An 18,267-nucleotide genomic window follows, 5' to 3' on the forward strand; every position below is an offset into this window, starting at 1 on the left:
GTCTTTTTTTTTTTTCCCTCCATTTCTCCGTTCTCAATCCTAGGTCCCCTTACAAAGAAACAGACAGATGATTTAGGTGATAATGACGGTGCGGAAGATGAAGGTATTTTTTTCCACCAAATCTATTTGCATGACAACGGCCTCGATCACTTTTTCCACCCCTTTCTATTTTTTTACTTCTTGTCTTTTTTTGAAGAGTTGTTTTTAATTCCCGTTTTTGATGTGTTTTGTCTTCTTGCTTGTTGTTACATATAAATATACATTTTTAATTTTTTTTCAAAATGAATGTTAAGTTTTACATTTTGATGCCAACCATTGAAATGTTTTAGAAAGAGGGGCATTTTTTTTTTTTGTTTTCTTGAACTGACTTTTGATATGTTTCATCCCATGTTTTGACTGAAATTTGTCCATATTCTTTGAACTAACAATCTCTCCCCTGTAGTCTCTTTGTACCCATTTTGCATGTTTTCTAATATATGTAAACATTTTACCCAATATCAAAATGTGTTTCATTTTTACATATGATATTTGTTTAAAAAGAACCCCATACCCAATAAAATGAAGGAAAACTAAAGTGTTTCTTGAGCAATATAATTTAGATGACAAAAATACTGTTTTCTGTTGATTTGCTTAAATATTATGTTAATAAATTTAATTGTATAGATAAAGGTATTCCGCCTATTTAGATAATTTCTAGACCGGCAACTGGAAATGTTCTGATTTTCAAAGTGTTGCCAGCTATAAGCAGTAAAATATTTCCTACTTTGCTAATATCAAAATTGTTTTCTCTTTCTAACTTTCTTACGATGTACAATCTGATATACTCTATAAATGTAAGTACTTGCTGGATTGATTTGACATTTCTTCTGCCACTGTGTCCCTTTATCTGGTGTTAGGTGGAGTGTCCACTGATATTTTCAGTTCACCTTCATTCCAATTAGGACTTTTTTTTTTTTAATGCTACCCTAGTTATGATTCTCAGAGAAGTGACTAATGTAATCCCAGGCTTAAAAGTAACTCCCAGAACCCTAGAAATTAAATTTCATAAAAATATTAATAATATGGGAGAATGGTTTTTCAAAAGAAAATAAATCCACAAGCAGACCAGCAGAAATACTATCTCCATGAGTTACAACTATGAATGAATGCATCCTTACTAAACAATTTGAATTATTTTCGTTGACATATATATTTAATAAACTACCTCATAGTAGAAAATTGAAGGTGAAGTATTGAAAGCTTAAAAATATTATTGTGTTTTCATATTTTTATAACATTCAAGAAATATTTTGATTAAATGAAATTGATGACCTTTGATTAAAAATATGTTTACCCTGAACCCCACAGTGGATTAAAGATTAAACACAAAGCCGTCATTAATATTTGAAATAAATCACTAAAACTGTCCAAGAGTTATCACTTTGAATGCTAAATTGCTAAGAATAAACTTATAATGTCAAAATGCAAATTTTGATTTTTAAAAACACTGTTGGAAATCTGAAGTTTTTAAACATTCAACACATTTATTGACTTTGTTCTCACAGCTAAGAAGGCTGCTTCCACTTAGGGGCTTTGAGATTTGTTGAGAAAATTCTTAACTTTGAAAATTCTTAACTCTTAGACATTTGTTATCTAAAATAATACTTAAATATAAAGGACTTCTTAGTGTGTAGACTTGTAAACTCCAAATTATCTGAAAGTACTTACAAGGTCAGTACACATAGTTTTCCTATTTAAAAAGATATTTTGATTGCTGACTTAATGTACTTCTTTTCTTTTGGTAAAATGTATCAAGTAAGACATTTACATGTTTACAAAAGATACCTCTGAGCCACCATAGTGAGCTAAGCCCTGTAAATGTGAATCTATTTTATAGACCTATTTTGAAGCACATTTAACATTTTTAAATAGCCATTAAAAATGTACTAAACTCCTGTTTAAATTGGCAGATTAAGTACTGAGCCAGTTAGTCACAAGAGTTATCAAATCAATAAATATTTTTAAATGCTCAAAAGTGTAGAATGTAAGAGCAGTCAATTCAAGTTGAGTCTATTCCTCTGTGCTGTCGTTTTGGGCAATTGTTTAGAAGACAAGAAAGATAAATCAATTTCTTTTAGGATTAAAAAAAACCTTTGTAGAAAAGTCTGAGCATCTTCTATTCAATTCCTTTTACAATTATTTTGTAGATGTGAGTGTGAATAAAAATCAAGGCCAACTTTCACATTTAATTTGTTCCAAATGTTAAATCAACATCACTAGACATAAAGCAAACAAATATAAACTACTTGATAAATTATTCCTTTTACTTTAGTCAAAAGTCTAGTTACCCATTCTCCATTACTCCCTGATAACCCAAATCCTTTACTAGATTTCAAGGTTCCTATGACAGCCACCGCATTCAGAGGCTACCAGAGGCATTGACTGGGGTGTGCCCCTCATTCACTTAAACTAACCCAAATCATGCTTCTCAGTGGAGCACGATTGTAACTTCCTATTCTCCTTTGTGTCTTTACCGTTATTCTTTTGCTAATTTTAGGCCAGACACAATTGTATCACTTTTCATTTGTGTTTTATAATACCTCAAAAAACTACATATTTCATAGACTATTTCCATGGTTCCAAAAAGACTAATCTGAAGTGATAAAAGTGGGTCAAAGCAACACCCGAGATTTCTACCAATTTATTTTGGGAATTTAAGAGATGTTTAAATGTTTTTAATTGTGCTAAGAATACCTTGATATTAATATTTCAGTATTCAAATGCAATTTTATATTCTACACAGAGCCTTTTAAAAATTGCTCTTGTAGATTTTTATACACTTTTAAACTAAGAATTATATTCAGTCAACACTTCTATATTCTTTTGCTGGTTTGGAATGAAGTTGGTAACTGAGGTTGGTAAATTCAGTAAAGAGGGGCACAAAAAATATCTTGAAATATCTTTAAATGTATCAGAGAAAAATTTAATTGCAGCACTACCCCACATTTTAAAAACTTTTAAATGCCAAAACCTCTAAATTATGGGCAATTAAAAACTTCATGAGTTTTTTTTAAGAAAAAGGAAACCGCTAAACTTGTTTAAGGAGTTATGTGACTAATAAATATTCATTAAGACCATTAAGGAGAGTAGTGATTTCCAAACCCTGGTTGCCAGGCACAAATAAATCCCCATTAATTGCTCTAGAACTATTGGCACTTGCCACGTTGGCTTAAACTTTTTATCAGAAAGGTAAAATAGCTACTAAAATTTAAAATCGAGATATTTACTCAGATTCCAAGTTTATTAATTTTTTTAACTTGAAACACTTAAATACTTTCTTACCATAAAAAATAACCTTCCGTGTAATATTTCCCCCTTACCATCCTACTCTTTTCAGAGATTTAGATGTTTGGTAAAGCCTTAAAAAATGCATATAATGGAAAATATAAATATGCGTTATGAACATTGGTCTTTTCACTGTACCTGAACTAGTGCTTAAGGCTCTGAGAGCGGGTTTGATTTTAGTAAAGTCAGTAGCAGCTGTTTAGGCAAAGTCAGAAATTTTAGGTGAAATTCACCTTATTTATAAAGAAAAATATTAGACACGTTTTAGAAGGATGACTTAGCTCTAATAAATTCATTAGCAATTACTAAAGGACATCTAATACATTTGCATGAAAGACATAATGGCTCCCCCAAATTTTATTATTAAAAGAATGGCATTAGCAAATAGTATTCAATAGTAAGCTATCTGATATATTAGTCTCACTTATAAAGATTCTGTATAAAAAAACAAAGGAAATATAAATACAACTTAAGCTATTTATATTTATCATTATATTATTATGCTATTTAAACTATTTACGACTTACATTTGCATCAAAAAGACTGTATACTATGAAGAAAATAAAGTCTAGGGTAGACCTCTGTATAAACACTATCATAGAATACCAATTGTTCTGTAATAGAAATATGGCATCTTTCCAAACTATCAGTAATTTTAAGGGGTGTTACATACAGTAATTTTACTTATTTTATTAATTAATACCCCATATAGAATTAGCTTCAGGATTACTTCAAAAAAAAAGAAATACTGTTCAGAACATAGCATTCAAATTTCATGTACCTTTCTGGAAAAGAGCTTAACATATTAAGTTCTTAGACAAGGCTGAAATCTTTGAGAAGTTTGAAAAGACAAAATGGAAATGAGAATGGGCCCAAACTATCAGTAATTCTTTCAAGTCTGAATTTTCAAAGAAAAATAAAGAGACACCACTCAAAAGGCTCCTAGGATGTACTGTCATATTTTCAGTGTTTCCTGACAATGTCCACTTCATTCTGTTATTAAGTATAAAATGTGGCATGTCTTCTCAATGTGTGCCTGTATTGTTTTCCAGGTGAACAGAATGGTTCTACCAAGATTTCATTACTGTTCACAGTTGGTGCTTTGTAATTCTATGTAATTTTAATTAAAGAAGAATTCTGAAACAGCCTCCCTCTGTGCTACCTACAAGCATACAATTAGCAGAGTACAGTGTCTGCTGTGAACAGTCAGTTAATGATTTCAGTTTAATAATTTATTATTGCTTCTTCAGTGCCAGCCATACTAGAAAAATAAGCTAAAACTGTATGTAGCAAACAGGTATTTAAAAATGGAGGATAGTTTCAAAATTTCCAAAGGATTGTTTTCTCTGTGTAAGCCTAACATCTCCACAAGCCCTCAAATCTTTACAAATGAGTGAATACCATTTTCCCTCCCAAGGATTTAAGGAGAAAATAAATTTAGATTTTTCTTCGAAATGAACTGTGTCTAGTGGATAGTTTCTATGTCAAAGTATCCTCCTCTACCACTTAAAAGTAAGACATTCTTCTCAAGTACGCCCTTGGGAGTGGTGGGCTTATGGTAAATTCATATGCTAGTATTAAGTCAAATTTAAAATAGTCTTTTTAAAAAGTCTCTAAATTCTGCAATGAGCTTATTTCCCCAATTTGAAAATCTGGACAAATGAGTTGAGTTGCAATTCCTGATCCTAAAAGGAATTTTTCATTTAAGAAAATCACTTTGTTATTACAGTAGAAAAATGGGCACATTTATATTAGTCATCCTTTTCACAGGAAATGTAAAGCAGCACCTAAATAATCATCAGATTTTTCAATCAGTTCGTATTATATTAGCCATTCTGAAAGCAGAAACCTCAACTGCAAAGATAGGAAATTTAAGTTTGACCAAAAAATGTCAAAGGCAAAGGAACAAAACTATAATTTTAAATGACACTTCTAATATTGGCATTAACAAGAAGATAATACACTTGATCTAATTTTGTTTCAATTGTAAGTAGAAGAGATAATGAGCTATTATAGAATAGTAATGTTTTATATATGTATGTATGTATGTGAATGTTCATAATCATATACATACATATATAATATTTTAATATATAATAGTTAACACCGTGTTTGCCAATACAAAGTTAAGCATGTATTTCTCTAGAGATTAGGGCATTTTTAATATCTATTAAAATTATCTTATGGTTCCCTTATATATCATTTCTTACTGAAATCCTTACTGAAAACTACAAAATTTGGGAATAGTATCTTAGAAAAGCAAACACAGTTGATTAAAACTCAGAGCTGTAGAAATCATTTTAACATCATCTTAAATTTTGCACTTGACACCTGGACTTAGGTATATTCTGTTTCATGTCTACAAGACAAAATCAGAGAGCCAAAGTGGGATTAAGAAGAGTACAATATTACACAAAGAGGTGAAAAGTATAATTTAGTCTGTTTTCTTCTTCCAAAGGGTAGAGTAGGTGAATTGGGCGGATAACACAGACTTAACTAAAAAATATCATTTAAGTGACAGTCCCCTAAGTGCAACAACAAAAATACAGACGTTATTACCCAAACATTCATTTGCCAGTTAATACTTGAGTCGTGAAATGAAACTTCCTGCAACCTATAACACAGTGTTATAATTATGTTCACAAGTTAGAGCATAAATTATTCAATATAATCATTATGCATTTAATAAAATCCTTATAGTAAATAAGAAATGAAAAAACAGAGTGTTTTATTCACAATAGCAGTGATAACATTGTCCTTAGTATATGGTTCATAAATTCCATATGAGGTCGAGAACATTAAAAAAAAATAGTTCTAAGAACTATTATCATTCTTTCTTTTTGTTCTACTGTCACTTTAGAAATCAATCAAAAAGCACCTATTTTCAATTTGTCCAAGTTTTGAAATTCAGATTATAGTTTTTAACGGAATTTTATCGGAAAACAGTGGATATCTATTGCTCTCCTTTACAATAGCTCATTATATGAGTTGCTGAAGAAACACTTTAACAAAACAGCAATTTAAATAACTGTATTAAAATCATACTCTTTCGTCCCTAAAATGGAAAATTTATTCTCTGTTTCATGATGTGTGTTTTTTGAGGATAAGAACAATTGCCAACCATTTGTTTTTCAGATATTCGGGACAGTGGGGGTCCCAAACCAGTGATGGTGTATATCCATGGAGGCTCATATATGGAAGGTACTGGAAATTTATATGATGGGAGTGTCTTGGCAAGTTATGGCAATGTGATCGTCATCACAGTCAACTATCGACTTGGGGTACTTGGTAAGAAGTCTCTTCTTTTCTTTTCACCATTAATCCATGAAGTATGTGATAGTTTTGCTTTTGACTCATTTTGTTTTGCTTTGCTTTGTTTCACTCATTGTTCTATGCTTGTTGATTTTGTTTGAACCAAATTTTTTGATATTTTTAATAAATTCTATAAGTATGTTCATAAATTACGTGATGAAAGACAGGGTTGATTTTAAAATTTGAAAGTAAAAGGTACTGAAATTATTCACATTGTTGAGTAATGTATTTCCTGGTTTCACTTTACAGAACTGTGAAAGGCAACAACGTCAGGGCCTTTCTAAAGAAAAATTAGTCCCTGGACAAATTTTCCCTTCTACTTTTCTTTTTTACAATGCCATAAAATTGTCTGAAATTTGACATGAGCTTAGAAACAAGTTTATAGTCTCTGAGAATATGTGGATGGACTGGCTTTGGGGAATGATTGTCATTGTGGTATAGGTTTGGGTTTTTAAAAAGCTGGTCAGATAAGAATTAAAAATATTTGTCTCAATGCATTTATATTGAAATATTTGATTTGGAAAACATGTGTTGATATCATAAAGTGATAAAGAGTTCAAGTCAATTATATATATATATATATGTAAAACAAAATCAAATTGGAGATTCTTGGTTTGAAGAAAATATAAGGAAATACTATTTTCAAAATAACTTATCAAGCACTCTGAAATACTGTTTTATGTAATAACAAACCATTATTAAAAGATAAACCTGATATTCTACTTGTGTAAGTATATTTTCATAGTATTGCCACAATCTCAGGAGTGAAATTACTTTATCATTTAATAAAACACCTTTATTGTGGTATATTAGTTAAGAGTATTTGCTAAAAGAGTACAATTGATCACAAAAGATTTTATCTTTTAAATCTTAATTGTTCTTAAAGTCTTATCACATACTATACATTTTTTAAATGTATACAATTTATACTGTTATTTGCACACAAAGAAGGACCTCACTCTCATTCTTTAAAAGATTTTGAAAAAGCAATTTAAGTAGGATTTTCTTTTATAATAATTGTTCATATCATATATTTTGGCCATTGAGAATCAGTTTTGTTTTCTTCTTCAGTGTTAGTTACTTCTATGTAATCATAAGCCTATGTTCATGCCAATCTCAAAATATAAAAAAAAGAATAATTTTTTTGAATCAATTTTACATGTCTTGGGGAAGGAGATATTTTAGCCCTGCAAAGTGAAATCTTGATCTCTTTCTGGTTTTCTATTTTGAATTTGGAGTATGGCAGACAATAGATATAACGTGGCAAACTTAGGTATAAAATATTTCTGTAACATTTTTCAAATACACATTAGTTTCCCATAGTGTCTAATCAGGCATTGCTTCGGATGTTCTAATAATTTCAGTGAGCAGGAATGTGTGTTTTCCCACCAATGAAACTGTATATTAGAAAGATATATAAAGAGCTGTTCATAATCATCTTCTTAACTTTAAATATCCTAGTGTTGTCATTTGTTTTTTATGCAAGACTGTAATGCAAGAATTTTTAACATTTTAATACATTTAATTTTAATTATTTAATACACTTAATTAATAAATTTTAATACATTTAACTTTAAGTATTATTTATAGCTCAGTTGTTTATATTCTCAAGTTTCTTATGAAATTTTCAAATTGAAAATCCCAAAGCAGTCAACAGTTTGCCAGTTGAAAATTTAAAATTTAATGCCGAATTGTGACCGCAATGTTTTCAAGAACTTCACCATGCACTTAATCATATATATTTATTTTATTTAAAAAAAATCTTTTGGCCATACTTTATGTTGCCTCACTTTGTTTAGTTGTACGCACATAAAGTAAGATTCCATAAAACAAGCTGTTATGTTACTAAATCTTTGCCTGTTTTTTTTAATGTATTCAGAATTGATGAGGACTTGATTTTGGTCCAATTTGAATCCGGTATTTGTGCTCATATCCTATCTGTAAACTCCATGCTCTGAATGATTGAAATGCAGGACAGTAGACTAACCAGCTAAAAAATGAAGAAATTGATCAGTTGCTTGGTCTGTGAAATGGCAAACAGAGTTGGTGTTGATGATGGATAATTTTCTCAGTGCTAAATATTTGTTCTGCTGTACTTCAGTTTAGGGTTTAACTTTCAGTTGGCTCCTTTGTTGCTCACTAATAATCAGCATTAAGAATCAGGTGTCCTTTCTAGACCTCTCAACATGATAAAGCACGAAACTCTGTTGGTGAACAATTTTAGATGCCTTTTGGGATACTAGTTCTGGAACAGGTATATTCTGGTCACTTTGTTCCTAAAATATGTATTGGGCTTTGTGAAAATATATTTAAGTGAATTAGTTCATGAAAAATAAATTATTGAAACATTCGTTTCAGTATACTTAGCATGTGTAGTATACTACAACCAGATCAACAGCTCATCTGACAGGTGATCTACAACAATAAAGATTATAGGGTTTTGTTGTTAATAATTTGTCTAATAGTAACAAGGTAAGCCAAGGTTTCTTGGGTATGGGATCCAAAATTATTGCGTTTAGTTTGCATTTGGGAGTGTTGGAAATTAAGTAGAAGATAAGATTTGGTTCCACATTGGAGGAAATCTTGATCTGTGTTTTGGTTTGGATGCTTTGGTATGAAGAATATGAATTTTGGGGTTCAGTGTACAATTTAGCTAATTACAAGACTATTGCTCTCAGAAGACTTGCAGAAAAAAATCAAGATGTCTGAAACAGGTAATGTAATTAGTGTTGATTGATTTTGCCATCCCAGAGGAGAAATATTACAGGTTTTATTTGTTTGTTTGTTTTAGCAATAACTAAAAATGTGGTAATGTTTTGGTAATAAAATTCATACAGCTATCTAGAGGCAAGGTTCCAGTTTAAAGCATTTCATGTTGAAAATAAGATTTTGTTCACTGCAAAATAAAGTGGCATAGAAGACAAAAAGATCTCCTATTGTAGCATTGTTCTAACGAAGCTAGGAATAAGTGGGAGTTAGTTTATCAACCGAGACTGTTTTGGGGTTTCCTTTAGAGTGGTAACATAGACTATCACTATTATGATCATAAGAAACACTGCTAATAAGTTTGAAAAAAAGGGAAGGGGAGGAAAGGTTGAAAAAAAGAGCAGGGCTCTGCCTGCTAATCTCACTTCCCCTGTTTTGTCTTCGAGCTCTCTGCAACCCTATCTCTTCAGTCTCACCCGTCCAGTGAACATTTAGACTTTCTTTCACTTCTGGTTGTACACATTCTTTGTCCTTAGCCAGCTTTAACTCATCATCCTCTGTTATTTAGTACATTGTTGCATAGTTTTTTAAAATACATTTAAAATCATTGTTAATGGACTTATTTTTAATATTATAGTGTATAGTTAATAAAAGTACCATAATGGAAATTTAGGGAGAAGTGTTTTGATCATATGTCCTTAAAAGCCTTAGGGGGGAAATAATATTAAATATTATGGTTCTAAATAAGATAAACATATGTACTTATGAACAAGAACCGGAAGGAAATATGAAATAAATCTCACACTATTAGGATGGGGTATTGTGCAATTAACACTTGAAAATAGAAACTATCTAAATGCTATATTTTCAAATCTCAAAAATAAAAAACATATCAACTAAATTAGTGTTAAAAATGTGTTTCAACTGCCTCTTTAAATTTAGAGTGAATTTAAGAGTTATTTTTAGAGAAAATGAAAAAGTTTTATACCATTGTTAGGATCTAATTTAGGCAAACACAATTTTTATCTGATGGAAATTTAATGTTACTTGGATCTTTATATGGATATTTTGGAGGCAATTATGTGTTCATAATTCTAACCTATATGATTTAGATTAGAAAACAATTGTTTTAAAGACTTTGGAAGTACCGATATCTATCTGAAATTTGGCAAGTTTTAGCAGTCTAATGTCTGGTGAAAAAGTTTGAAGTGTACATACTTGTATTTGAAGAATTACACTTAACTTACTTTTTAATGCAATGTAAACTTAGCAATTACACTTAGCAATCACACAATAATATAATGCAATTACACTTAGCTTACTTTATAATGCAGGGCTAAATCATTTAAAACACAAGTTTTTTTTTTTTTTTTTAACTTTACTGCATATCAACTTTAATGAACACCTGAATTAATTTTTATTCTATTAGAAATGGCTGATGAAATTTGTTGATTCTTATAACTATATTCTCTACCTTATGATAATACTTCAAGTATTATTAGACAAGTGAAAGAACTATAACTTTAACTATAACTTTGGTGGTGCTCAGTTATCAAATATATAGTACTTGCTCCAATAACATACATCTTCTATGAGGGATAAAAAGTAAGAACAATATAGTACTTATCTTTAGACAGTTTCAATCTAATAGAGGGGAGAAATAAACATTCACTAGATAACAATAATTGACATTCTTTTCCGTATTTATAATAATATTTTTATAATTATAATTTTAAAAAGCAAAGAATATCACATGGATCCCTATGGATGCAGTGATTGAGATTCATATTTGAATCTGAGCAGTCTAGCAGCAAAGAGATTTGGTAAAGTCTAAGTTATGCTTATGATTTAAAAAGAAAAGCATGTTGGGGTGCCTGGTTGGCTCAGTCCATTGGGTGACAGACTGCAGCTCAGGTCATGATGTCCCAGTTTTTTTTTTTTCAAAATTTTTTTTAACGTTTATTTATTTTTGAGACAGGGAGAGACAGAGCATGAACAGGGGAGGGTCAGAGAGAGGGAGACACAGAATATGAAGCAGGCTCCAGGCTCTGAGCTGTCAGTACAGAGCCCGATGTGGGGCTAGAACTCACGGACCTGAGATCGTGACCTGAGTTGAAGTCGGCCACCTAACAGACTGAGCCACCCAGGCGCCCCATGATATCCCAGTTTGTGGGTTCAAGCCCCACATTGGGCTTTGTGTTGGCAGCTCAGAGCCTGGAACCTGCTTTGGATTCTGTGTCTCCCTCTCTCTGCACCCCGGCCCCTGCTCGTGCTCTCTCTCTCTCTCTCAAAAATAAATAAACATTAAAGGAAAAAAATTTAAAAAAGAAAAAAGCATATTAATTTCTGAAGATGCACAATGTTTGGTCATTATTCTTGGTTTTTGTTTTGTCTTTTTGTTTTTATTTTTTTGCGTTGTTTTTATTTCTGTTTGGCTATAAATCCTAAAACAAATAAAAATCTTTACATGTGACCTTATATTTGAGATCAATGTATAATAAAATATAAGATTTTATAAGATGATCCAAATATTTTCTTGGGAGGTAGAAGAGAGAGTCAGGCTGTCCTTGAAGAGTCAAAAATTCTTCATAAGATTGATTTTATTCGAGTAAGATCATGAAAAGTAGATCATGTCTGGGATTAACTGAAGGGAAGAGAAAAGGTCTTTCTTTCAGTTTTTCTTGATTAATACTCTTTCTACTTCAAAAATGTGGAGATAATTTGTGACAAAAACACAGATGTAAATAGGCTGCTAAAATCATATAGGAATACATATGCTTTAGAGAAAAGATACAGACACTTAGGTCATGAATCTGTATTAGAATTGAAGATAAAATGTATATCTTAATTTTTCAGAAGGAAAGTAAAAAGGATAATGGATTGTATTTCATAATTGTTATAATCAGATAAAGAAAACATACTTATTAATCAATAAAAAATACACGGCTTTTTCTTACACTATACTCTAGCAAAATTTATCATATAGCTTGTTTATATTTGGAACCCTGAACAATATTGGAATCCTGTGATAGTTTTGATGTCCTTAAAAGATACAGATATAGTCTCAGTATATGATTATTTATATTAATGCTCTATAAAAGCCAGGACATAATAATAAATGTCCACAATTTCTATAGTGTCATAAAAAGACCTAATCAAATGCAATTCAAGGAAGATATTTGGTGATTTCACTCACTCATAATAGGATAGAGCTAAAAACCAATTGACAGCAATGGACAGTTAACTTGGTCCACAGAATTCTTTTCTCAAATATCTATATCAACTCAGTTTTAATAAGGATGGGATGGCAATCAATTTTAGGTTGAATGCTAAAATGAGCTACTGGAGTAGAGATATTGTTTGTCCTTTGGAATAAAGAAACATAAGACAGATAATGTCACAGGAGAAGCTTCACTATTTGTTCACTATTTTTATTCAACCTACTTCCTCCAAAATGATTTCAGGTGGCTTGAGATAAAAACAATTATTTAGTTATTCCAACAATTTGGAAGTAACCTGAAAGTAAGCATGTCGATTAGTGTGAGTGTTAGTCAAAAGAAGTTTGTTTTCTTTAAAATTGTGTTTTTGAACCAGTCATGTAGTGTAACTAATTAATTCATTCATTATAAATTGAGTAATATTATGTATCAGACATTCTACTAGTTATTGAGAATAATGTGAAAACCATGATAGATGTAATCCCTGCTATCCAGTAGATTACTAGCCATTAGGCAAGATAGAAAATAAATGAATAATTATACAAATGATATCTTTTACATAGATGATGATTTAGTGCGAAGTCAACTTTCTTTACAATTATCTAGATGATATGTACTAGAGAAATGGCAAGTGTTAATCTATTCTAGAAAGTCAGAAAATGTTTCTCAAAGGAGGTGACATTCAAGTTTCCATTTCTTATATTCTACTGAGAAAGCCCTCGTCAAGATTCCCAAGCACCTCCATTTTGTTAATTCCTTTGGCCACTTCTCTGTTCTTGTCTTACCTGATCTCTCCATTGCGTTGGAGACAGTTAACTAGTCCCTTCTTAGTATGCTGTTTCTTGGCATCACCCCAGGGTTACTTCCTATCTCACTATCTGCTGCTTCTCAGTCTCCTTCCCTATCTCTTTCATACCCTGATCTCTAAATGTTGAAATACCATTATGCAGAATTGTTGGCTCCCTTCCTTTTCCTCTCTACAGTGTCTCCCTAGGGAACCTCATGCATGGCTCTAAATACCATCTCTATGGAAGAGACTTCCAAAGCTGTATCTTCAGGACTGCCTATTCCTTAAAACTTCACAGTTACATACTTTGGCCTATCAGCATCTCCATGGAGATATCTAATGAATATTTCAACCTTAATGGCTAAAATATGTTGATTTTCTCATGAGTGTATTTCATTGTCTTCCACAATTATTATAATAATTGCAACAATAGCAATAGTAGCCACACTCATTGAGGACTTATTATATTCCAAAAGCTATTTTAAGCAGTTTACATTAATTGCATTATTAAATTTCCACAATAACCCTGTGAGGTAGGGTTGTTATTTTCCCAATTTTATGAGTGTAGAAACAAATGAATAGAGAGGTTAAGTATGTTATTTATAGTCAGACAGGTCAAATGGCATTAAGTGGTGGAGCCAGGCTTCTAACCCAGGCAGTCTTCTCTTCAACACCGTACTGATGGCATTAGCACTGCCATCCGTCTGGATAATCAAGTGAAACTGTATAGATTTTTCCCTGATTTGTCTCTCCTTTATGCTCAACATCCAATTCATCAGCTTCTCTTGCTGAATTATTCCATGCATCCTGGATCTGTCTTCTTCTTTCGCTTTCCTCCTTTACCACACTAAGTCTCCTTGAAACTCTTATATTATTTTCTTCTTTCATTTTTGCTCCATACCTATAATCCATTCTCCATACAGCAAAACCAGATTATCTTTTTACAACATAAAGTGTATCAGCTCACTTTTCTGCTTACCACCCTCTAGTGGCTTTCCATTATTCACTTAGAATAAAATTCAAACTCCTTCCCTGACCTGACAAAACCTTTCATAAATCTGTATCATGTATCTGTATCTCTTAGTGTCTGTACCTCTTGTACCTATATCTTAGTTCATCTCAAAATGCTGCTCCTCTCATTTCCAGTCATCTTGTTTCCTGTTTGTTTGTTTGTTTGTTTGTTTGTTTGTTTTGAGGGGGGAGAGGGGCAGAGAGAGAGAGAGATAGAATTCCAAGCAGGATCCCCTGATATGGGGCTTAAAGTCACAGACTGTGAGATCATGACTTGAGCTGAGGTCAAGAGTCCAATGCTCAGTGGACTGAGCCACCCAGGTGCCCCCATCTTTTGTTCTTTATATACCCCAAATTCATTCCCGTTTTAGATATTTTATACTTGCTGTTCCCTCTCCCTATACCTGTGTGGGACTAGTTCCTGCTCTTCTGATCTTGGTCTGAATGTTTCTCCTCAGAGAGACCATCCATGTGCAGTCAATCTAACAAGAGCCACCATATCACAAGTAATCTCCTTTTTAAAATTCTTTGCGTTACAATGATCATACCTGATTAGCTCCTATTTATATTTGGATTGTTTGTTTTATTGTTGTCTGGTGGTCTATAATCTGAAATAGTCCCTGACATAATGGATTTGCTGAGAAAATATTTGTTGAATGAATTTATGTGAATCTGAAGAATCAATAGGTGTTAACCCAACGTGGTCCTTGACTGGAGGGTGAGGCTGAGCTTCAGGCAGTGAGGAAAATCTGGGTGAAAGCTGGAGGAAGAGAGAATTTTGGCATGTTAAAGGGACTGAGCAAACCCAGCTGGAATGTTTGGAGTACAGGGCAGTTGGTGTCAGGTAAGGTTGAAAACAGGCAGCGGACTGTGTAGCATCTCTTTAAAGATGTAGGACTTCTAAGAACAATGAGAAACAATAATAGGGCTTGAGCAGATAAATGACATGATTAGATTTGAATTTCGAAAAGTGTGTTGAGCAGGCCTAGACTTTGATCAAAGTTGACAATCTGCTATGGATACAAAGAACATGGCTTGCGCCTCATTAAAGTGAGATGCTTGGTAAAGTCAGTGAATAAGGCAAATATTTAGCTCATAGAAAATTGAGGGACCAGCCAAGCCTTGGCTGACTCAGGTGAGTATGGAAATCTGTCTTTTACACAAAAAGCAACATAAACATTTTGCCAATAATGGAATGAACGATAATGGAATGATCAAGCCAGTATGTTCCATTTTTACCACGACTGCTTATTTAAATGACTAATTTTGGTTCTAATTTTCTTACATCTTTAATAATGGAATGAATCAAACCAGTGTTATGGAGAGATCTTTTAAATTCCTGTTTTGAAGGAGTGTGAATCAATATGATCTGTATTATTCCAGAGACTGGCCAATATAAGAAACTGTAATAAATTACTATATTATGATGTTTCCTTGACCTTATTTAAGCTCTTAGCTTCCTAAAAAGGAATTTTGTTTTGTTTTTTTATTAATCCTGGGAGGAAGTTGGTAGTATGTGATTTATGATTTTCTTGAGACATTAAGATCAGTCATTTGGAATAAGACCTAAGAACACAGAATAAAAATTTCCCTCATTCCTACTCAAGGTGTTCTTCTGGGTCCAGAATTGGACAACCATCTTCAAGTACTCAAAAGACTTCAACTAACAAACCATAAGCAAAAAGAAACTTAGTTTCCTTTTCAGAGCAGAAGTCATCATCTTAACTCAGTCATTCATTTATTCACTCATTAATTCACAAGTATTTGATAAGTGCCCACTACAGGTTCCCAGGAGTTGGGGTGGTCGGTGTTCACAATTCAAAAAATATATATAAAATAATATATATATCAGACATCAGACTCAATCCTTCCTCTCTGGATTTCAAAGTATGTAAGGCAGATCGACATGAAACAAACCAACAAAGCTATTCGTACAAATTTTGGTAAGTTGTGTTTTCAAAAAGATGAGGATGTCAAGAAAAAGAATATTTGTGGAAGTGAAATGTAGAATGAGGGCTTCAGGAAACATTATGTTTTGTTTTGTTTTGTTTGTTTTGTTTTTTGGTACCTCTCATGCTAGCTTAGTTGTGTTTTTTTTTTGTTTGTTTGTTTTTTCCCCTCATGCATTTACAAAGTTAAGTATTAAATGACAGATAAAATATTTTGAAATAGTTTTAAAAGATGTAAGATGTATTTAGAAGCTAAATAAGCATTTAAACAAGCAGCTGTGGTAAAAATGCAAAAATCCAAACAAACAAACAGACCACCCACAAACAACCAGGCAAAATTCTCTATTTGAATGTAATGAGCAAAATTGGTCTGTGAAATACAATAAACAGGGAAAGGATCCCAGGGGGGGAGTGACCAGCCCTTAACTATTGGGTCTATGGAATGAGAGTATAATCATAGGAATTTTCACAGACAATTGAAGGTTTTCTCCCTCACCTGCCCTATTGTGACTAGAAAAGCCATGCAGTGTGTAAGTTAGTCACATTAATGATTTCTTAAATGGAAATATAAATATCTTCTTCACCCAGTGTCAAGTTTTTCCTCTTTGTTCTGAACAAAGTGATGGCTCGGATTTTGCTTTCTAGTTTAGCTTGCTTTCAAATGATCCTTTCCCACCTCTGATGATCCCTCAGTAAGAAACTAAGGCCTTACTCCCCCTACCTTCCCATGATCTATCTAGTGCCATGGTCCTTGGTATTTCATCCACTTTCAATACTTTGCCTTAAAAATATACTGGAATTTCATCTGCCAGAACACCTTGTAATGTCTTTCTCTTTCTAAAGTTCTTCCTTGAATAATTTACTCCATGAACACTTGGATATTGTTCCCTTTTCCTTTGTCTTTCTATTTTTAATTGGCATAGTTCATTTAAAAAAATACCTTCTATTTGTCTCCTTTTTTCTATTTCTGTTGCTACTAACTACTCACCCTAGGTTACCAGGTTTTCCAGCTGACTTAAAGCCTCCAGACCCAAACTTACATGCCAAATTACCTTAAAAATACCTTAAATTAAAAGAAATAAGTTTATTCGTTTCAAGAGAGATAGAGAAAGTGAGCAGGGGAGGGGCAGAGAGAGGGAGAGAGAGAATTCCAAGCAGGTCCCTGCTGACAGTGTCAGTGCGGGGCAAGAACTCACAAAATACAAGATCATGACCTGCGCCGAAACCAAGATGCTTAACCAACTGAGCCACCCAGGCACCTCACCTTAAATAATCCTTAAAAATATAACAGAATACCAGTTTTCTTTAGTTTTTCTCTGCTCTGTATTTCTAAATATTTCTCACTAACTCTGGAATCCATTCCAGATTTTTCCTTCCATTTTAGGGTTGCTAAAGTGTGTTGCTTCTCTTCTTAGCAAACTTTATCTTCTATTAGTTTCTGGAAAGTCCTACACTCAAGCCAGGCTAGCCTCCTCACTGCATACCAGGACCATTTCCAATTGCTTACTTGCCAAATATAGTCATCTTGCTCAATCTACACAGCCTGGCTATCACCCTACCTTCTACAAAATTATCTCAGGCCAGACTGATTTATCTCTTCTGTCTGCTTCCATAGCTTAGGCAGCCTACCCTTCATTTTGGCATGCATAAAACCAATTCCCCTTGTTACTTTGTGTATATTAACTGCTCAATATAGTAGATGCCTTGCATCCCAAACTAGAAAATAAATACAAAATAAATAGAAATCTGGTTTTCCAATATCCTCAAGACTTGCAGGGTGTTCTGCATACATAATCCAAAAATCAATAAGCATGCAAATTAATTCACTTTGTCCTATTCTTATGATATGCATGTCTTAGGATAAAGAACAGATAGAATGAGTGGCTGATAGTGGAGGATGTGGGTAGTAAAGACTACTAACCATGTGCATGCCAGGTCTCATGTCTTGTCCCACATAAAT

The 18,267-nt window shown here is 32.6% G+C and overlaps 1 protein-coding gene across 9 annotated transcripts in view; it reads left to right on the forward strand.

The window, feature by feature from the left end:
• Positions 1 to 18,267, forward strand: part of NLGN1 (neuroligin 1) — an 848,745-nt gene that overhangs the window by 374,988 nt on the left and 455,490 nt on the right. For 7 of the 9 annotated variants that reach the window (XM_086674737.1, XM_086674736.1, XM_086674735.1 and 4 more), the window contains 2 exons: positions 44 to 103; positions 6,460 to 6,612. In XM_086674737.1, the coding sequence (XP_086530863.1) occupies positions 44 to 103; positions 6,460 to 6,612 (213 nt within the window). The remainder of the gene's footprint in view (positions 1 to 43; positions 104 to 6,459; positions 6,613 to 18,267) is intronic. The other 2 variants (XM_086674741.1, XM_086674742.1) reach the window with 1 other exon arrangement.

This window comes from Puma concolor, chromosome C2 (assembly GCF_028749965.1).
Source record: "Puma concolor isolate L17-30 chromosome C2, mPumCon1.1.hap2, whole genome shotgun sequence".
Classification (NCBI taxonomy): domain Eukaryota; kingdom Metazoa; phylum Chordata; class Mammalia; order Carnivora; family Felidae; genus Puma; species Puma concolor.